At 48.1% G+C, this 21,678-nt stretch overlaps 2 protein-coding genes across 2 annotated transcripts in view; one reads left to right on the top strand and one right to left on the bottom strand.

The window, feature by feature from the left end:
* Positions 1–2,068: 2,068 nt before the first annotated feature.
* EAH_00023320 (hypothetical protein, conserved) lies at positions 2,069–6,688 on the bottom strand (the record flags this gene model as incomplete). Its single annotated transcript, XM_013396844.1, has 5 exons — positions 2,069–2,321; positions 2,617–2,840; positions 3,132–3,629; positions 3,822–5,746; positions 5,854–6,688. 5 exons carry the CDS (start codon positions 6,686–6,688, stop codon positions 2,069–2,071), a joined length of 3,735 nt encoding a protein of 1,244 aa, XP_013252298.1.
* Positions 6,689–10,654: 3,966 nt separating this feature from the next.
* EAH_00023310 (SNF2 family N-terminal domain-containing protein, putative) overlaps positions 10,655–21,678 on the top strand; it is a gene marked incomplete at both ends in the record, with an annotated part of 11,989 nt that continues 965 nt past the window's right edge. Inside the window, 10 exons of the mRNA XM_013396843.1 lie at positions 10,655–11,624; positions 11,963–12,222; positions 12,605–13,011; positions 13,653–14,219; positions 14,642–16,258; positions 16,892–17,798; positions 19,142–19,293; positions 19,491–19,977; positions 20,796–20,965; positions 21,246–21,501. Coding sequence (XP_013252297.1) covers positions 10,655–11,624; positions 11,963–12,222; positions 12,605–13,011; positions 13,653–14,219; positions 14,642–16,258; positions 16,892–17,798; positions 19,142–19,293; positions 19,491–19,977; positions 20,796–20,965; positions 21,246–21,501 — 5,793 coding nt within the window. The remainder of the gene's footprint in view (positions 11,625–11,962; positions 12,223–12,604; positions 13,012–13,652; positions 14,220–14,641; positions 16,259–16,891; positions 17,799–19,141; positions 19,294–19,490; positions 19,978–20,795; positions 20,966–21,245; positions 21,502–21,678) is intronic.

Raw genomic sequence — 21,678 nt, 5'->3', positions numbered from 1 at the left:
GTTAAAGTGATAGCACACAGCCCATGAAAACTCATATAACTCTTCATTTCTTCTCATTCCTTTTGCATTTTAATTCTTATTCTTAAAACGACATTATACTTGCTACGTTTGCCTCTGTTCGATAGGCCTTGCGGTCCTCCTTGTCGACCCCGTGCTTTCTGTCCACTTACTTTGGATTTCACCCTATAAAACCCTTTCTCTCTCTCTTTGTTTATTGGTTTATTCTCCTTCTTATCAACTTAACTGATTTCACTACTGCCGAGACAGAAGAAACATAAACCCGCAGACGTTTTGCTGCCTAACCCCAAATCATTCACCTTCACCGCCGCCATTTAAAAGGGGAAAACAAAGAAAAACCCATAAACTCCACAAACATTTCTATTTTTTTCTTTTCAACAACACTCAACTCTTAATGGATGTTGTGCCCTTGAATGAACTTCACTGAAGCTGTACACAACTTGCACCTTTGAAGGATTGTTGTTGGCATTCAGCCTTTCACTCAACACACTTCATACGGAATAATGTATGCATACATTCATATATAAATGTATAAGTATATTTTGAATAATATATATGTATATACCTTTAGGATATATATATTATGAAGATTGTATATATAAATACGCACAACAAGCACCCTTGATTTTCTCTCGAATCCAACACGGATATCCTTGTATTTAACTCAGCATGTCTTACACCCAATGCATATGATTTTTCTTCCTCTCCTTTCACAAGAAGAGTCATAACATCTCTTTATATAAACACTTTTCTTTTATTATGGCACGCGCTCATACGAAGAATAAAGCTCGCCCTAAAGGATCATTCGTCTGCACATAGCGTACACTTCCTTTATAATGTGTCTACATTTGGCAAGTATATACTCAGCTAATACATATATATATATATATATATATACATATATATATATATGTAAATGTATAGCTTTTTTTGTTATACACGTTGAAGTCCTGGTTTCTTACTTGCCAGCAGCTCCGCGTGGTTTTCTAGTGAATCGAAGTGTATGCAATATATGTACGTATATATTTGTTCATATAATATATATAAATATATATGCACAAGTTTATATATATATATATATATATATTAATGCACATATATAAGCCTATATATATATATATATATTTCGGTCCCCTATACTCTTCCTATTGTACAAATTCATCACGAAGGCCTGGCTGTTTCGCTGAGGGAGTTTGAACGATTTAATAGAATATCACTTTATAATAAAGAAACACTAACAAGTAGTAATTCTCGAGTTCAAGCCTTTTCCCCTCTATAGTTTTAATTCAAATGACTTAGTTGTTAGAGTGAACTAGAACTGTAAACCCTAAAGGAACAACCCCTTCAAAGAAGCCTTCTATGTGTCTTGGTTTTTTTACTGGCGTCAGAATCTCAAACAAATCAATCAATGATCTCTACTACACTTGAAAGGAAAACAAACAGAGTAGAGAGAGCTCCTACTCAGTAGGTTGAAGCTGTTCTAAACTCCTTGTGCCGCGATACCGACTATGTACGCTCTGTGGATATGAACAATGTGGTATGTATGTACAGTGCGGGCTGTATGCACAATCTGGGGTGCATGTACAGTGTGGGATGTATGCACAGTGCCGGCCGTGGTGGATGTACAATGTGGGGTGTATGTCCAACGTGGGGTGTATGCACAGTGCGGGGTGTATGGTACACTTTGGGGTGTATGCACACTTGCGGTGTATGTACAATATGTACAGTATGCACACTGTGCGTTATATCATCTACGGTTGACTTAAAAGTAAAAAAGAAAGGCGGTTGCACAGTCGTTCATAACGAACTCCTCAAGAGAGGCCCAAAGCCTCCCTTCTCTCTCCCCCCACCCCAACCCCCCTACTAAAATCCGCAGCAACAGCAGCAGCAACAGCACCTGCTGCTGCTGCTGCTGCAGCTGCAGCGCCGCGTCTGCTGCTCCCGCAGCCACCCGCATTCCCTGCAGCAGCTGCAGTAACCGCTGGCTGCGCTGCGCTCCAGCGACGCATGCTGCACTAAATTTATACTTATTTATTTGCACCTGGGCTTCTTAACTCCACATAGAAGGGTTTGAATAGCTGCCGTATGTTTGACGTCCCTGACTAGAGTAGTTCTGATTCTGCTGCTGGTAAGAGGTCTGATAGAAGTTGCTAGCAAGCCCAGGAGGCTGAGAGTAGTGGGTGTACGCGTTGTAGTTGTAGTAACCTCCAGCTGCCGCGGCTACTGCAGCCTGCTGCTGCTGCTGCTGCTGCTGCTGCTGGTCCGCGCTGCTGCTGCTACCCCCACGGTGGTATGTGCTGCTCCTGCAGCAGCAGCAACACACGAAACAACACACCACGTACATACACCCCACTCCTCTCAACCAAAAAAGGCGGGGAACCCAGCAGCAGCAACAACAGACTCAGCAACAGCAGCAATTGACGCAGGAGCAGCAAACAGCAAAAAACGCAGCAGCAACAGATACAACTATTCACATTGCATGTGCTTGCCGCAGCCCGACAAACCGGTACCCCCACAAGCGATGCACATACACCCCAGCAGCAGCAGCAACCGCAAAAACAAAGGGTTTAGTGCTGCGCGTGTGCAGCGCCAACTTACAGCTGCTGCTGCTGCTTGAAGTTGCTGTTCTTTCCGTACTGGGTAGACATCACCGAGTTGCTATTCAGCTGTCCCTGCTGCGGCTGCTGCTGGTGCTGCTGCTCCGCTCTCCCCCCAATAGGGGCTCCCGAGCTGCTGCTGCTGGTTGGGGGCCCCCCACTGCTGCTGCTGCTGTAGTGGTACTGAGCGCCTCCCGCGCTGCCGCTTGCAGGCGGGGTTCCTACCTGAACAGCAGCAGCAACAGCAAAATGCAGCAACAGAAGCAAAATGCAGCAGCAGCGGCAACAGCACTGACCTCTACCCAGACGCAAGCCGCTCACCCTCACCAGCAGCAGCAGTAACACGAGCGGGAGCAGCGGGAGCAGCAGCAACACAATGGACAGCAGCAGCAACAATGGAAAGCAGCAGCAGCACGCAAGACAGCAGCAGGACCGGTAAAGCAGCAGCAACCTCCACTAAAAACACAGCACCCCGGCTGCAGCAGCAGCTGCAGCATGCAGGGTTGCTAGGCCCACCTTGAGCTGCGGGTGCTGGAAGCTGCTGCCTGAGAAGCCAGGAGGTGCAGCAGCATTTCCTGAAGCTGAAGCAGCAGGATAGGGGTTTGCTCCTGCAACGCCAGCCACATGGAGGCTGGGGTTATAGAAGGTAGAGACGCCTTGCCCTGCTGCTGCTGCTGCTGCTCCTCCTGCAGCTGCTGCAGCGTGCTGCTGGTGCTGCTGCGGCCCTCCCACTGTAGCCCCTGCTGCTCCTGCTGCACCTGTTGCTGCGGGGGTCAGCACAACGCCGGGTGTTTGCGGGGCTGCCCCTGCAGCAGCAGCAGCAGGGGCTGTACCTGCTGCTGCTGCACCTCCGTACATCTCTGTAGGGGCTCCTCCTGCTGCAGTTGCTGCTGCAGCATCATCAAACGAATCTTGATGAGTGTATGGCGGGTAGTTGTGCATATATCCCTGAGGGAGGGCCCCGGGGCCCCCCTTTGCTCCATAGGGGCCCCCCATTATACCGTAGTGCGGCAGCTGCAGCAGCAGACGCAAACGCAGCAGCAGCAAACACATGCAGCACGCGCCACACTTCCCCCTAACGCAGCAACAGCAACAGCAGCAGCAGCAGCAGCAGCACATGAACAACAAGGGCCTCTCCCCCCTTCAGCAGCAGCAAGAAAGAATCAGCAGCAGACAGCGGTGAAAGCAGCAAACAAATAAACTCACCAGGTTGCCGTGACCGTAGTAGACGCTGTTATACTGCGGATATGTTGTAAGCCCATGATAGTTGGGGTAGCTGTATGCTGCTGCTGCTGCTGCTGCTGCTGGCTGCCCCGTCAGGTTGGGGGCTAGCCCAGGAGGGGGTGTGAAGGCGTGCGAGTTGTTGTATGCAGCGGCTGCTGCCTGCTGCTGCTGCTGCTGCCCAGGGGTGGCCTTCCCACTGCTGTAGTGCTGCTGCTGCTGCTGCTGCTTCATTTCCTCGCGCTGCTGCCGCTGCTGATGAGCAGAGCCATCCAAAGCACCTCCCGCCGGAGGAGGGGGAGGCTGCTGCTTCCCTTGCTGCTGCTGCTGCTGCTGTTGCTGCTGCTGCATTAGAGGTCCCACGCTGCGATTAAAGCCGTTGGCGTCTCCCCAGCTCCCGCGGCCCGGCTGCTGCTGGGCGTAATGCTGCGGCTGCTGGTGATGCTGCTGCTGCTGCTGCTGCTGCTGCTGGCCATAGTGGTGCGGCTGCTGCTGCTGCTGCCCATAGTGGTGCTGCTGCTGCTGCCCTCGCCGCTGCTGCTGACGGTCGTGGTGTAGCCTTTGTTCCTGTTGCTGCTGCATGTGCTGCTGTTGCTGCTGCATGTGCTGCTGCTGCTGCTGCATGTGCTGCTGCTGCTGCATGTGTTGCTGCTGCTGCTGCATATGCTGCTGCTGCTGCTCAACAACGGAGCGGGAGACCGCCTTTTGACCTGGATCCGTCTGGGGCTGCTGCAGCTGCTGCAACTGCTGCTGCTGCTTCTGAGCAGCTTTTCGCTGTGCTGCTTCTATCTCGAAGATGCGCTCCATCTCCTGCTGCTGCTGCTGCTCTTGCTGCTGCGGCAGGTAGATAGCGCCAGTTGACGCTCCATACTCTCCCCCCGGCTGCTGCTGCTGCTGCTGCGGCTGTTGTTGCTGCTGTTGCTGCGGCTGCTGCTGCTGCGGCTCCGGCGCAGCTGCTTGCTGCTGCTGCTGCTGCTGCTGCTGAGTCGCATGGAAAGGCTCGAATGAAGAAGAGACAGAGCCAAAGACCAACCCCTTAGAGCCGAAGGAAGAGGGCCCTCTAAACCTAGCAGGCATAACGACAGGCTCTGCGGGCGTCACTGTCACAGAAGGCACTGCTGCTGCTGTTGCTGCTGCTGCTGTTGCTGCTGCTGCAGGCGTATCCGGCTTGGGAGAATGCGGCGGGATCGCCGCTGCTGTTTCTGCTGCTGAAGCGGCTGCGGGTGCTGCTGCCGCGGGTGCTGCTGGTGATGCTGCCGCGGATGCTGCTGCTGCTGCAGGAGATGGGCTCCTCGACCGGCCCTGAGCAGCAATAGGAGACACCTCCCGCTTGGAGGCGGGGGAAGGCGCTGCTGAACTCGCATCTGGCGGCATCAAGGCCTGACTTTGCTGCTGCTGCTGCTGCTGCTCGGGAGCAGCAGCAGCAGGTGAATGCGACCGCGGCGAAGGCGCACATGGAGTGCGTCTGCCTCGGTGTGCCGCATCTGCTGCTGTTGCCTTGGGGCTCGCTGCTGCTGCTGCTGCTGCTGGTGCTCCTGCTGCTGCTGCACCCTTTGAGGGTTCTGCTGCTGCTGGAGCTGCTGCCGGCTGCTGCGGCTGCGGCTGCGGCGCCGGCCGCACCAGGCGAGCAGCCCAAGTCCTCGGTTGTGCTGCTGTTGCTGCTGCTGCTTCTGCTGCTGCTGGCGGGGAGGCCGTGTCTCCCTTCGGGGGCGCAGAACCGCGTTGCTGCTGCTGCTGCTGCTCGTGCTTCACACCACTGGTTGAAGGACTAGTACCGTCTGCACACTGCTGCTGTTGCTGCTGCTGCTCTGTGTCGCACTGCTGCACTTCTGGGCTCTGATGAGCCTGCTGCGCCTCTGCATTCCCTTCACCTTGACCCTGAGACGGTCTTCTACTTTGCTGCTCTCTCCCTGTAAGCAAACAAACACAAAGACAAACAAAAGCAAATGCGTACTGCTAACCTGCCACCCTCAGCACCAGCTGCTGCTGCTGTTGCTGCTGCAGTGCTGCTGCATACCGTTGTGTCTTCTCTCGGAGTTTGTGCGCCTCCCCTGTCCTCTCTGCTGCTGTCTGCGTCCTTCGAACCCCCTTCCGTCTCTGCCCTGTCTGTACCCCCTAGGTTGCTGCCTTGCTGTCTGCTGCTGCTGCTGCTGCTGCTGTTGCTGCTGCTGCTGTTGCTTCTTGCCGACCATCTTCCAAGAGCCCTGTTCATGACCTGTGCTTTCTTCTATAACCCTGGCTACTTCGCTGTGAATAAGGTCTTCTCTGTGCTCTAGACGGCGTACGAGCTGCAGCACATCTTGCTTACTATAGTTGTAGCACTCTAACACGGGGTGTACAGACTCTACCATGCTTGCTGTCCTTGGGGAAGCAGAACGAACATCATCTGAGGGAAACGTCATTCTTATATCGCGTACAAGGGAGAGATGAGAAGCAACACGCGGGTCTGAAAGGGAAGCAGGAGGAGGGGTTTTCTGTGCGCTGCTGCCTGCTGCTGCTGTGGCAGGTGTAGCCTGTTGCTGTTGCTGCTGCTGCTGTTGCTGCGCAGAAGAAGAAGAAGAAGAAGAAGAAGAGGAAGCAGGGTTCTTTGCCTTCCACTGGGCTGTGCCCCGGGCCCCCCCTCGAGTTGCTGCAGCCCTTGCTGCAGTGTAAGAGCCCTCCTTTCTCCCTCTACCTACCCACTGCTCTGAATGTTCTATAGAGGGTCGGGTCTTTGCAGCTGGAGGCCCCTGGGGGGCCCCCGAAGGAGCAGCGAGAGATGTCGACGCAGCAGCAGCGCCTGCAGCAGAAGCCGCAGCAGCTGCGGGAGTAGTGGCAGGTCCACTCACCGAGGCAGCACCCCCCCTCGCCATTGTAGCTTAATTATCTAAGACAGCGTATAACCTTGTTTAATCTAAAGAAGGAGACGCTAAAAACAAACAGCTCTCACAGCAGAGATCGCACGCAGTTCTGATGCCTCTCTTGCATCACAGGTCGTGCGCCAGCAGCAGCAACAGCAACAGCTGCTGCTGCTGCATGAGGTGCCCCGCTGCTGCTGCTGCTCCTGCAGCCCTGCAGCACGCTTCAAGCCCCACAACGTACTCATTAGCTCTAAAAGGTTGTTATTAAATAGACGCACTATAAAACCCTAAATTTATGCATTTAAAGAACAAGAAAACTTCATACTCACCCCAAGTGTCTGTACAGCCGTCCGGCCAGTACTGCTGTATGCCCCCCACTGGTGGCTGCTTTGCGGCAGAAAGCAGCAACAAAGAAACAAAATTAGCAGGCGTCTCACAACAAAGATAAACACAAATTCAAATACAAAAGATATAGCAAGACGTACGCATGTTTCCCCAGTAGACAGCAGGCAGCTGAGCCGCACTAGACACCCATACCCAGCCAGCTGCAGCAAGCGATGTATATGTATGATGCATCTTAAGCTGCTTTTGTTATGCGTATATGTTCTTGCTAAGGAGCAGCTTAGCTACTGAGGCACAAGGGGAGGTTTAAGAATTGTTAACAACAGCGTAGTGCATGCAGCAAAGGGGGCTTGGGTACGTTCGCCGGAGGGGTTGCCTTGCTGGGAGAGCAACGTATACTCCAACTCATGTAAGGCATTTTCTCCTACATATCATCAGCTGGGGCTGATGATGCGTAGATGCTGGCCCTACTAACCACTGCTACCCTGTCTGCATTACAGCAATGAGGTAATCATGGAGGCGCTTTAATCTCCAGGTAAGTTGTACCACTTCCCTGCAGGTTTATTTATGAGATACACTCATAAGCCTATGCCAAGTATCTCTACCAACTCCTGACCATTAATACTAACTTGAATATACCCAAAGCTGGCTTGAATGGAATCTAAACGTCCCGCTGTCAGCCCTTCTAGCAACGTCTTTGCGCCTTGCTCTCATTGGCAGCAGGCGCGCTCCCGTTATCCCTCTTTGATTTCGCCGGTGGTGCTGGTGAACACCTTGCTTCTTCAGTTCCCTAGGTCCTCTGCTGTGTCGGCAATCTCGAACTGTGCGGCATCCTTCGCTGCAAAAGCAGCAGATGCGCCGCTGGATGCAGTTCCCCGCATTCCCAGGCTTCTGTCTCCTCCCCCTTTTTACTTTTTTCTAGGTATGTCTGGCATTCTCAATATTAATCAACCCAAGCCTCATATCTGGGTCATTTCAAAATCCTTTTCTTTCTTCTTCAGTTAGAACGGTATTAGCGGCCTTTTCCCTCACTTTGACTCGCATGTACTATACCATCTGTGGGGCTTCCACTTTGTCTCCCGTTAGTTCTCTCTCTGAGGCTCAGCCAGTTATGGCTGGCTTCCGTCTTTGTAGGGGGCATCTCTTTTTGTGAATTATTGCTATGCAAGCACCGAGACAGCCTTTGGACGTCGGTTCACCAAAGGCTGGTACTTCTCGATGCAACGCCCTATCGATAGCTTTTTTTGACACATGTTTCCTTAGCCCTCTCGTGGCTTCTTCCCGTGCCGAAGGAAGGATAAACTTGTATTACAGCTCTAGTGGGATAGCTGCGTACTCTGAATTTGCAGAGCACGAGCTGCATCCTTGCTTACATTGTCATGCCTCCGATTGTAACACTGACTATACCACTTGCAACTCTCGCTCTTTGGTGCCCTTTGAAGACGAAGGTGCACTCCCAGAGATGCAACGAATTCCTGTCTTACCCCCTCATCGAAGAACCAGTCATGTTTGGAGGCTTAGGAAAGACACAGTCAACTTTCACGAAGTGCGGTTGCTGTACAAGCACTTACAGATGGGTTGCTCGCGGGTATTCCTCTCGTTCAAATGAAACGAGGCGCCCAGCCGTTTGTTCCTTACCATTGCGATCCAACTAATCCTCATTATTCGAGAGGAGGAAAGGCCTGAACTCTTGGTAGAGACTTCAGGGAAAATACCGTATATTCTTTTGCTTTTGTACAAAGCGCCTTCATGACTAATCAGTGGATTGCTGCAGGCAGCCTAGCTATGGAGGGTGAGGCTAGCAGCTCGCTCGCTGTCTGCCCATTTGAACTATGGGGTCATCGAAGTGTAGCGAGAATCCCCAAGCTTAGCAGCGAACATTTGCAAACAGCAATAGAGTCAAATAACTTCAAATGCTCGTTCCCAACCAGGAGATGCAGCCTCCCTTCCAGTTCCCACTCTCTTAGGGAGAGCGACACAAGGGATTGGGGCTGATAATGCGGAGAGAAGGCGGCCCCTCATGAGTTGCAGCAGATCTTGCTGCAGCTCACACTGCAAAGCAACCCCATAGGAGAGCGTTCCCTAGCCCCGTTTGCTGCATGCACAATCACTGTTATAATAATCATGATGAACCCCCTCCGTGTCCCTCAGCAGCCAAGCCGCCCTCTACTACAACCGAATCCAAGTAGAAATACCAAACTCAGTGCACGAGGCAACTGTGGGACTGTTGGAGAGCATGGTGGCTGCAGTAAAATTAGCCCTCAGATCCGAGGAGTGTTGAAAGCATCAACAGCAGTATATGCACACGGAGATCGACTCCCTACGTACGCAGCAACTGTTGCACAGTCAATTGCTGAGGCATTACAGCTAGTCTCTATAGAGGGGCCCCAGCTGTAACGAGAGTCAGCAATCGCTGCCGAGGACAGTGGTGTGTTGAGCTCAAGCGAAAAGTAAAAATATGTAAGAGTCCCTGTAGGGCAGCTAATAGCCTCTCTTCCCGCCCCCAGCCGTTCTGGGTATAGGGGCTCCAGGGCCTTCTGTGGTGGGGAGGAAGGAGACAGACTGAGATGAGTTGCAGCGCATCTCCGTTTGATTGATGCTCTAAGGCGTTTCCGCATGCAGGCACAGCCCTAAACCCCCTTACTGAAATAACAAGCACTGTAGACAGTTGCTGTACTTCTGCATGCATGTAAGAGCCACTCTATCAACGCCAAGTAAGGGCTTATCTAGCGAGATACACAGACAAGGTTACACCCAACTGCATATATTGTATTGCTACATAGTGTGTAGAACAACTGCATGGGAGCAGAAGGTTGAAGGCTCTTCTTTATTTCTCCGTTCTTGCCTTTACACGTAAGTGTAGTTAAGGCTTAAAATTGCTTTTAGAGAGATATAATGCTTTACTTCTCCCTGCAGCATCTGCACTGCAAGCTGCAGAAAGTAGAGAGAGGCTGCAGCTGTGGATGCAGTAGAGCGAGAGCTGCGGCCCCACGACAGCCCCGAGGTTGTATGTATTACTCCATCAATATAAATATAAATACAAATATAATAAAGAAATTGTTTATTTAGTCTTCTAATTCTTCTTTTCTCCCTCTGCTTTAGTCTCAAGTAGCTGTAGCTGCAGCAGTCCCGACAGGCGGGAGGCCCCCTACCGCTGCCTCCACAGGAGAGCCCTTCTCCTTCTTGTGTCGTTCTTTAACTCTTAACCCTAAACCCTAAACCCTAAACCCTAGAGCCTAAACCGTACCCTTCTTTCCGTTTGTCCCTCTTTTCTTCTTCTTCTTAGAGAGCAGCAACACTCGCCGTTGTTGCTCGTGTCTTCAGGGGGTTCAGGTGGGGCCCCCCCGCAGCAGCAGCAAAAGTCTCTATCGCATCAGTAGCAGCAGCAGCAGCAAAAGTCTGTATCGCTGCAGCAGTAGTAGGAGCATCAAAAGCCTCTATCGCCGCAACAGCAGCAGCAGCAAAAGTCTCTACCGCTGCATCCGCAGCAAAAGTCTCTATCGCTGCATCTGCAGCAGCAGCAGCAGCAGCATTTGGGGGCCCCTCTGCAGCCTCCTGGGGAGGAGAACTGCTGAGGGCCCCCCACCTCGCATGTTGCTGTCAAAGGGGGGCAGCGGCTGGCTGGAAGCATAAGCCATGCAGCAGCCGCAGCAGAACCAACAGCAGCAGCAGCTGCAGCACGGCGCAGATGCAGCGGCAGCGCTGTGGCAGCAGCAGCAACTACAGCAGCAAGTGCAGCAGCAGCTGCAGCAGCAGCTGCAGCAAGAATATGGATTTCCCCCTGCCTGCCTGCCTCCACAGGCTCTGCTGCCGAATGACCACACATTTCCACAGCTGCAGCAGCTGCAGCAGCAGCAACACGTGCAGCAGCAGTTACAGCGGCAGCTACTGCAGCAACATCACATGCAGCAGCAGCTACATCAGCACCAGCTGCAGCAGCAGCACCTGCAACAACATCAGCAACAGTCGAGTCTCCCGGCTCCTGTAGAGCCGCATGAAGCCCCGCACCAGCAGCAGCTTACACACGTGGTGGAGCAGCAGCAGCAGCAGCAACAGCAGCAGCAGCAGCAGCCGCAACGGAAGAAGTATTGGCATGAAATTAAGGTCGAGGTGTGCGAGCGAGTAGCGCCTCCACTGCGGGAGCGGCAGGTGTCTCCTGATGCAGAAACAAACGATGAAGAAGTATTACTATCAGGTTCTGCTGCAGCAGCAGCAGCAGCAGAAGCACTGCATCCGAAAAAGACAGAGATGCGTTTGTTTCTGCGGCGGCTGGGGGGCCGCTATATGACAGAGACAGGGAAGGAGGAGACAGCTTTGATGGCTAAGCTGCAGCAGCTGCAGCAGGAGTTGAATCGTGTGCATTTGCTGATGGGTAAGGGCCCCCCGCTGCAGCAGCAGAAAGACCCTCCCAAGTGTCTATGTGGAACAGCTTGCTTAGAGGCTGCTGTTGCTGCTGCTGCAGCAGGAGCTGATGTTGCTGCTGTATTGCAGCAGCAGCAGCAGCTCCCGCTGCACGGAGACACTATAATGTCGGAGATGGCAACCTTTCAAGATCTTGTTAATGATGAACACAAGGAGAAGAAGAAAGGGTTTAGAAACTTTGCAGGTAAACCACGCTGCTGCTGCTGCTGTTACTGCTGCTGCTGCTGCTGTTCATGTTGCTGCTGTTTCCGTAGAAATCGGGCCAAGCTGCACTGTTGCAGCAAAGGGAGTTTTCGTGCTGCTGCTGCGTCTGTTCCTGCTGCTGTTGCTGCAGCTTGTGGTAGTGCTGCTGTATCATTGGCTACTGCTGCTGCGTTTGTAGCTGCTGCTGTTGTAGTTGTTGCGTGTCTTCCTCGCGCTGTTTGCTTTGTTTTTTTCTCGCAAATCAATGTTATTGTTATTTAAATGAATTAACTGAGTTAGTATCATTAATTGAACACCTTTTTTGTTTTGTTTGTTTAGGTTTATGCAAGAGGCAGGTAGAGGGGCAAGCAAAGAGGCGAGAGCAGCGGCAGGAAGAGCAGGAGCGTCTGAGGAAGCAGCAAGGAAAAGCATTAAGTGCTGCTGTTGCTGCTTTTTGGCTTAAAGTTGAACATATTGTATGGGAGGATCAGAAGAGGGCGCTGCAGTCGCAGCTGCAGCAGCAAAAAGAAAAACACTTCGATAGATTTGTTAAAAAGGCGCTCAGACTCTCCAAAAGTATTGCCGGAGGAATACGAAGGGTATACACACACTGCAGCAGCAGCAGCAGCAGTAGCATTAGCAGCAGCAGCAGCAGCAGCATTAGCAGCAGCAGCAGCAGCAGCAGCAGCAGCAGCCAGTGCTGCTTCTGCTGTTCAGCTGTTCTAGCTTGCGAGTGCCTTAGCACCTAGTTAAAGCATTAATCCCGTCTCAGTCCGGTAGTGGTGTTGCTGCTACTGCTGCTACTGCTACTGTTTCTGCTCCTGTTACTACTGCTGCTGCTTCATCTGCATGCATGCGTTGCTGAAGCAGGGGAATTGCTGCGGCGAGATTGAGGCGTTTGCATGGAGGTGTATATGCTGATGCTGTACGTGTTGCTTCTGGGGTGTATGCGGTGCTACCTGCGGTGTATGCTGCGTTCAGGCGCAAGACGAAGGAGCCAGCATAGGTCAGGGGGACGCTGAAACTGCTACTGCAGCAAACACAAAACAGCAGCAACAGCAGCAGCAGCAACAGCAGCAGCAACAGCAGCTGCAAAAGCAACGGCGTTCGAAAGAGAAAAATGGCGGCGAGAAAACGAAGTTGAGCGGAGCCTCTTCTTCCTCCTCAGCAGCAGCAACAACAGCAGCAGGCGATGAAGATGACGAGTATGATGGTTCAGGGAAACAAGCACAGCAGCAGGAAGCAGAAGACATGGAGCTAGATGCAGCAATGGAAGATGAAGAAGATGAAGGAGAAGAAGAAGGAAAAAGAAATTCACATCACGCAGCAAAAGACGAAGCAGGAGACCTCGCAAAAGAAGCAGAAGAACCTCTAGAAGAACTGCTAAAGTATAATGCAACACTTTCATTTTATTATGCTTACAGTTATATAATATATGCACATATATTTATTCATATATTTATATTTGTACAATATATATATCTATATATTATTTATTCATCCATTTATTCTGTCGTTCACTCTTTATATTTTTGTTTCATCCTTTGATGCTTTTGTTGTACATCACTTTTTCTTCTTTGTTTATTTATTGTTTTAATTTATGCCTTTCTTCTTTTATATTTATAATATTACTTCGCTATGTTATTTTAACTATTGTTTTGGTTGTTTTCTTTTGATGCTTTTTGTCCTGCATCACTATATATTTTATAGGTCTTTACTTTGTTTTAATTGATAGCTTCTTCTTATCTTCAGGTTTCGTAATTGCTTGCTTTTGTTTTAATATATATCTTGTTTTGGTGTTTTTAATGTTATCTTTCTATCGCCTTCTTGTTTGCATATTTTGTACGCATTGTTTTGTCTCCACATGTTTGAGGGTCCTTTTGTTTGCTTTTTTCTCTTTATCATTCAATTTCCTTCGTTTCTTTGTTGTTTTTTGAGCTATTTGCTGCTCAAGTTAATACAGTGCTGTTCTCCTTGTTGCTTCTTTCTCATCCTTTTACCTTCGTGCTGCTGCTGCTGCTGCTGGCAGGAGGTACGGGTATGCTGGCGTTGCTGACTTTCGGGAGAAGCGCAAAGAAGAGTTGAGCAGCGAAGAAGAAAAAGAAGATGACGGAGAAGGAGAAGAAGAAGAAGAAGAAGAAAAAGAAAAAGAAAAGGCAAAACGAGAAGAACGAGAAGAGGAAGAAGAAGAAGACGAAGAAGAGCATGATGATGATGAAAAGGCCCCCTCATCAGACGAGAAAGAAGCTGCATCAGCAACAGCAGCAGCAGCAACTCATTCAACGCCCACCCCACACAGCAGAACGCGCCCTCGTCGAGCAGCGAGTCGCCGAGTGCTGCAGCAGTTTGCGGCGCTTCAGCAGCAGGAGCAGCAGCAGGAGCAGCAGGAGCAACAGCAGCAGCAGCAGCAAGGAGGAGATCAAGACGAAGAGGAGGAAGCCGCTGAAGGAGGCGAGAATCTCGCTGCTCTAATAGCAGAAAGAGACAAAGAAGATTTAAAGTTTGATGAAGAAATGCATTCAAGCGATGATGAGTCAGAAGCAGGAGCAGAAGACCTGATGCACGATGCAGATATTCCTCTTAGTGAAATCCTCAAGTAAGCAACGCACCAAATATAAACATACCCTAAACCCTAAACCCTAAACCCTATACACTAATCCCTACGGCCGAGCGTGTGGCGCTTAGCACCGTTCTACTGCGGGTCTAGCTAGAGTCTAGGGCTTAAGGTTTCAATATTAGGTTGTAGGGTTTAGGGTTTAACTGTTAGGGTTTCGGGTTTAGGGATTAGGGTTTAGCCTTAACGGAGGGTTGTAGGATCTCCTGCGAACAGCAGAAGCAGCATCAAGAAGCTTTGAGTTGCTGGAGCTCCAGCACCTCCTTTCATTCCCTCTTACATCCCATATTCCTTTTTCTGTCAATTGCACTAGCAGCAGCAGCAACAGCTGCAGCAGAAGCTGCAGCAACACCTGCAGCACCAGGAGACTAAAAATGCATTTTGTCTCTTCTTTGCATTCGCAGGAGCTACGGTTTCTCAGAAGTCAATGAATACTTGAACAGACGGGAGAAGGACCTGGCGGAGGAGAGAGAAAAAGAAGAAGAGGAAGAAGAGGCAGGAGAGAGTGAGGGAGAGCCTGCTGGCGCTGATTCACAAAGCAACATTGAATCAGACGCACCTGTGCCGCAGCAGCAACAGCAGCAGAAGCAGAAGCAGCAGCAGCAGAAGCAGCAGAAGCAGAAAAAGCAGCAGCTTAAACGTGAAAAATCAACAGAAGAAGACGCACAGGGGCTCAGATCCCCTAAGCGGCGCCGGCACGGAGACTCTATGAAGGTTGAGTGTGGTGGGGGGCTCTCGGAGCAGAAGCAGCAGCAGCAGCAAAAAGTGAAGGTGGAGCAGGACAGAGGAGGGCATGTTGCTTCATCTTCTTCTGTTTCTGAATCGGCAGCTTCAGGAGCACCTGCACATATCAAGGGAAAGGCAAAGAAGAGCCGCCACTGCAACAACAACTCTGTGAAGCACGAGCAGCAGGATGCGCAGGAACAGCAGCAAGAGCAGCAGGATGAGCAGCAGGATCAGGTGCAGCAGCAGCAGCAGCCTAACTTCAAGCCACTTCCTTTATCTCGGCTGATCCGCGCTCAATTGAGAGAGTACCAGACGGAGGGTGTTGACTGGCTCTTTCGTTTACATAAAGCAGGCGCGAACTGTATTCTTGCAGATGAAATGGGTCTAGGGAAGACGATTCAGACAATAGCTCTTTTAGCAAAGATGGCGTTGCAATTAGGTGTATGGGGCCCTCATCTTGTCGTGGTGCCTACGAGCGTCTTAGAGAACTGGGAAACAGAGTTTAAGAAATTTCTTCCGGGTTTCCGCGTGTTGTTGTACTATGGATCTGCAGCAGAGAGGCAGAAGAAGCGTCAGGGTTGGCTGAAGAAACATGCATTTAATGTGTGTATAGTCAGCTATGCAACAGCAGTAAAAGATGCTGCAATATTAAAAAGAAGGGAATGGTATTCGTTAGTGCTGGATGAAGCACAAAACATAAAAAACTTCAGCTCAAAACGGTGGCAAACATTACTTACATTCAACTCTCAGCATCGGCTGCTTCTTACGGGTACTCCTTTACAGAATCATCTATTAGAGCTTTGGTCTTTGATGCATTTTCTCATGCCTTCTCTCTTCTCTTCACATGCAGATTTTCGTGATTGGTTTGATAGCCCACTGACAGCAGCAATTGAACAGTCTCGAGTGCAGCGCCACCAACAACTTGTAGCAAAACTTCATCAGGTGCTGCGCCCTTATATCTTAAGGCGATTAAAGAAAGATGTGGAGAAACAAATGCCTAGTAAGCATGAACATGTAATTCGCTGCCAGCTAACAAGAAGACAGAGATGTTTATATGATGAATTTCTTAATTCAAGATCTGTACAAGGCTCACTGCAGCAGCATCAATATAGAGGGATGATGAATGCTTTAATGCAATTACGAAAAGTCTGCAATCACCCAGATCTATTCGAAGCAAGATCTACTAAAACACCCGTTGGTCTTCAAGAACTAGGAGTGCTGGAGCAAACAATTCCTGCTGCTCTTTGTCTATGGCTTCAAGAGCCCTGGTGCTTAACAATGGATGCCGCTATGCAGTAAGCAAACAAATGCATTAAATATTCATTCATATATCACGCATGCATACAATAAATAGCATTCAGGAGAAACATCACGGGATAGTGTATACTGTATATTATGTACATCATACGTTTGGGTTTATTGTTTTATTTTTATTATTTGTATATTCTTTGTGTAGCATATGTATTTTTCTGCGTGTATATGTATGTAATATATAATGTATATCATTTATAGTACATAGGTACTATAAAATAATATGTATTACATATAATGTGCACTCCTTATTGCTGCTTCTCCTGCTTGCAGAATTATATAGAACACGTATATATACATATATATATATATATATATTAGATGCGTATGTATATATGCATATAAATATGCTTATACTTTTAAACCTATGTATATTATTTGCAGTATGAGTAATCATGACGCATGATAGAAACAGTGTATATAGTATGTGTATATTATAGCAGTGTTACATCTTTTGTTTGCAGGGGTGTATACAATGTACATATTATGTATATATATCTAGCATACAATATACCGTATACAATATAATTATCGTACTTTGAATAAAGAATATACATATATATATAAATGTATATTTATGTATTATATATTTATATTGCTGCATCTTTTGTTTGCAGGCGTGTAACTCTTCCGGTGACGTCTCTGCTGCTGCGGGAGACGCACAGCAGCAAATGGGCAGAGTTGGCAGCAGCAGAGTTATCATCCCCTCTTCAGGGTTTGTTTGGGGACCTTCCTCCTTTTGCTGCTTCAGAAGCTGCTGCTGCTGCTGCTGCTGCTACTTTTGCTGCTACTGAAGGCAGCGAGAATGATAGCGCGCATGCAGATCATGTGGGGTTGCTGCTCGCTGCATTTGCTTTGCCGGTGTTGAGGGATACCCGATCCCTCTCCGTTGCAGATATTCCGTTTCCTACATACTGTCTTCTTCCGTCAGAACAGACGACAGACACAGCAGCAGCAGCATCAGCAGCAATGGGGGAAGACCCCCAGCAGCAGCAGCAGCAGCAGATGAGGGGCTTGCTGCCTGGGCAGTGGTGTGCGACTGCTGATTCTTGCTCTCCTGAACGCAGCACTAACGCCGGCTCTGCGTTTCGCTGTGACCCTTTATTGAGGCCCCAGAAGGAGAATCAGCAGCAGCAGCAGCAGCAGCAGCAGCAGCCGCTTATGTGGGGCCCTAAGGGTTTGATAGACGGCAGTTGGTTTCTAGGCGGTGCATTTGGTCCTGCAAGCATCCCTGATATAAGCGGGTTGATGAATTTTAAACAGAAAGAAGAAGAGGAGAAGCAGCAGCCAGCAGAAGATGTGCTGCCTTTGCCTTTGAAGTTCCTGCAGCTTCAGGTGTCTCTTGAGCTCAACAGCGACGACGAGTTGCCGCAGCACGATTCTGCAGCAGGAGGTGCAGGAGGAGGATCAGCAGCAGCGCAGCAAGGAGGGCTCGTTCAAAGCACAACTGCAGCAGAAGCTGCCTTTGAGAGCAGCAGCAGCAGCAGCGGCCCAGGTGCTGCTGCAGTTCCTTCCTCTCGCGCAGTGAGAAGCAAATGGCATTATTTGCTTCAGCGAAACAATGATAAACGAACAAATCTGCAAATTATCAACAAAAGAAAACCGCAAAATGATATTGCAAGTGCTGCTGCACGTACAGCCAAACAAAGGCCCTGGTGTCAGCAGCAAATACAAAGTCAGTTATTGTTAGTGCTTGTTCTTATTTTTATTTTAAAGTATTAATATTAATATTAATAATCCGGTTATTTTTAATTTTAATATAAATAATATTAATTCTACTATTAATAAGTCAGTTATTGTTGATATAAATATTAATATCATTGTTAATATTCATATTAATATTAATACTTGTTTTTATTTTAAAATGCTTATTTTAATACGCCCATATTCAATCCACACAGATGCATGCACAGAATAAAGCAAAATATATGTGTATATACGTGCTGCCTTGTGTTTGTGTTTGTTTGTTTGTTTGCTTGCTTGTTTATTTGTGTCGTTTGTTTATCTGTTTGTTTGTTCATTAGTTTATTTGTTTGTAGTTTATTATTTATTTGTTTATTTATTTGTTCTTTTATCTTCAGATGCTGCTGCAACTCGTGAGGCGGGAAGAACCGCTCGTTTTCGTTTTTTGTGTTATCTTCATTTTTTAAATCAAATGTCTCCTCCTCTTTTATTAGGGGCAGACGGCCGTCGTTTTATTCGTTCACTTGCTCGTCAGGGGGCTTCCTACCCTCCTTTTTATGTATACAATGAAGTAAGGCATTTCTTTTGTTTAGGCTGGGGTTGCAGCAGCAGCAGCACCAAATGTAGCAGCAACTCGTTTATGCACAATATATATATTGCAGGATTTACAGAGATGCATGCATGCACTTGTTGCAGCAGCAGCAGCAACAACAGCAGCAGCAGCAGCAACAGCAGCAGCAGCAATGGTAGCAGCAGCAGCAACGACAGCAGCAACAGCAGCATGCATGCATATGTACACATGGAGAGAGATATAAAAGAAGATGTGTATATAAACCTGAATGACTGCACATGAATGCATGCATGATAAGCTGCACTTCGTTTATTTTAGGGTTTATGTGGGGGTTTGCAGTTCGGTTTGTATTTTATTTTAATTCTCTCTTCTTTATCGCCGCAACGAATGCATGCGTTTATCTTAGGGGCTTTCTTATTTCTTTTCTTCTTTTTCTTTTTCCTCTTGTGTTAGTTTTATTTTTTTGCTCTTTTTGTTTTTAAGATTCGATGTATAGAAGGCGAATTGAGGGGGAGCAGCTCCACCTCATGCGTGCATGCATGCATGCATGCATGCATGCATATGTTTATTGGGTTTTCTTTTTGTTATTGCGCTATTGCGTTTATTTGTTTAGATACGATCTACAGAAGATTACTTCCGACGAACATCTTACAGCACGTTTCTCTTCCCCACGCCTTCTCAGCTCTGTCAGCGCTTCAAGCCTTTGCTTGATCTTCTTACTTGCGTCTGCAGCCCCCGCGTGCATGCAGAGCCTCCCCGAGTCTAGTAAGCCTTCTTGCTGCAGCAGTAGCACCGGCAGCTGCATTGTGCTGCTGCTTCTGCTGCTCCTGCTGCAGTTGCGGCAACCGCAGCAACAGCAGCAAATTCTTCACTTGTGCGTGCGTGGGGTGTTGTTTATGTGTTTGTTTTGTTATTGTTTATTGCGTTAATTTTTCTTGTTTTTGTTTTATGTTTGTTCGCAGCTTGAGGGGTTCAGGTGGTAATACAGCTCGTGCTGCATCTCTGCATGCATTAGAAGGTGCTGCTTTAACTTTATTAGAGGGTTATAGACTGCGGGAGCCGCTGCTGCGTAGAGAATATCTTCCTACATACGGCCTTAGATGGGGCGACGTGCAGCTAGGGCAGTCAACAGCAGCAGACTTTCGGGCTGCATACAGCGCTTTGCTGCAGAAGGGAGCAGCAGATGAAGCTAACGGTGGAGGTGTACAAATAGGAAAACATTTAATGCATGTTTCTGCTTGTTACGGTGTATGTGGATCTCGTGCTGCTCTTTCCGTTGAAAATGATTACTATAATGATCTTCTTAAAGGCCCTGCGCATGCAGAGAGCTTTCTTATCACCAACTACGCTGATGCAGATTGTACAGTAAATGAAACCCTCAGCCGCATGCAGTGTCTATTCCCTCCAAAGCAACTCATTCAAGACGACTGTGGGAAGCTTATTGCAATGGTACGACAAACCTGCTGCTGTTGCTGCTGTTGCTGCTGCTGTTGCTGCTGCTGTTGCTGCTGCCGTAGCACCTTGATGTATGTTTAAAGTGTATCTATATGCATGTACGCATACATATATGTATATATATATATATATATACATGCGTATATTGATGTATGCTTAAGGTGTCTATATAAACATCTATATATACAAGCATATAAATAAGTAAGTAAATAAATATATTCATATATATATATATATGTGAATTGTGTGTAGGCTGAGTTGCTGCACAAGTTGCGCGCTGGGGGTCACCGCTGTATAATTTTTACGCAATTTAGTCGCATGCTGGATGTCTTGGAGTCGTGGATTAATTATCAGGGTTTTGTTTACCTCCGGCTAGACGGATCAACAAAGGTATTACATTGAAATTACTGCACTAGAGGGCTTAGGGTTTAGGGTTTAGGGTTTTGGGGTTTGAGTCTAGGGGTGGGGGTCTAGGGTTAAGGGTTTCGGTTGTAGGGTTTAGGGTTTAGGGTCTAGGGTTTAGGGTTTAGAATTTAGGGTATGGGATTCAAGGAGGATTCGGGGCTCTGCATATTCTATGAATCCACTGAACCCCAAACCCTAAACCCTAAACCCTTGCTGCATATCCTGTGACGCCCAAACTCTCCCCCCAAACCCTAAACCCTAGCCTATCATATGAAGCCTTCCTCTAAACCCTAAACCATAAACCATATCCAATCAGATGCAGCACAAACTCTCCCCCTCCCCTAAACCCTAACCCCCAAAGCCCTAACCCCTAAACCCTAAACCCTGATATCTGGATGTGTTTCCAGGTGGAGAACCGGCACCGTCTTGTGAATCAATTTAACGCAAACCCCCGGATATTTTTGTTTATTTCTTCAACACGCGCTGGAGGCGTTGGTATTAACCTCACCGGCGCAGACACTGTTATTTTCTACGACACCGATTGGAACCCAGCCATGGATCGCCAAGCTATGGACAGGTAACCCGCCTCACTCTCATAGCTAGCTAGCTAGCTAGCTAGCTAGATGAATTGCTAGCTAGATGGATAGCTAGCTAGATGGGTAGCTACCTAGCTAGATGGATAGCACATATGCACATACACATATACATATCAACATGTATATCTGAATATATATGCATGCATATACCCTCATATATATATATATACGGGTATATATTTTTGTATATCTTTATATAATATATATATATATATATATGTATATATATGCATTTATATATGTATGTGTGTGTGTGTTCAGGTGTCACCGCATTGGGCAGACTCGGGACGTGCACATATATCGTTTGGTGTGCGAGCACACAATTGAAGAAAACATTTGGAGGAAACAACTGCAGAAAAGATTGCTTGATGAAATTGTTGTTGATCAGGGGTCTTTCACAACGACAAATGCAGCAAGGAGACTGGGGACAGTTGAAGTTCAACAACAAAACGGAGACAAAGACGTGCAGCAAACCGAGTGGTTCTCCAATGCTAATACCCTCAAAGAACTCCTCACCGTAAGTCTATATATATATATGCATTTATGCGAATATCTATATTTATATATATTGTATATAGGTCTATGTATATGTTTATATATGTTCAGGTTGGTATATATATTGGCTTATCTACGTATTGGTATATATATTAATATATATATATATATATATATATATATATATATAAATATATAT

The sequence above is a fragment of the Eimeria acervulina genome, genomic scaffold, assembly GCF_000499425.1.
Source record: "Eimeria acervulina Houghton genomic scaffold, Eah_scaff178, whole genome shotgun sequence".
Taxonomy (NCBI): Eukaryota; Apicomplexa; class Conoidasida; order Eucoccidiorida; family Eimeriidae; genus Eimeria; species Eimeria acervulina.
The sequence above is the reverse complement of the archived record's forward strand: the minus strand, read 5'-3'. Positions and strand labels throughout refer to the sequence as shown.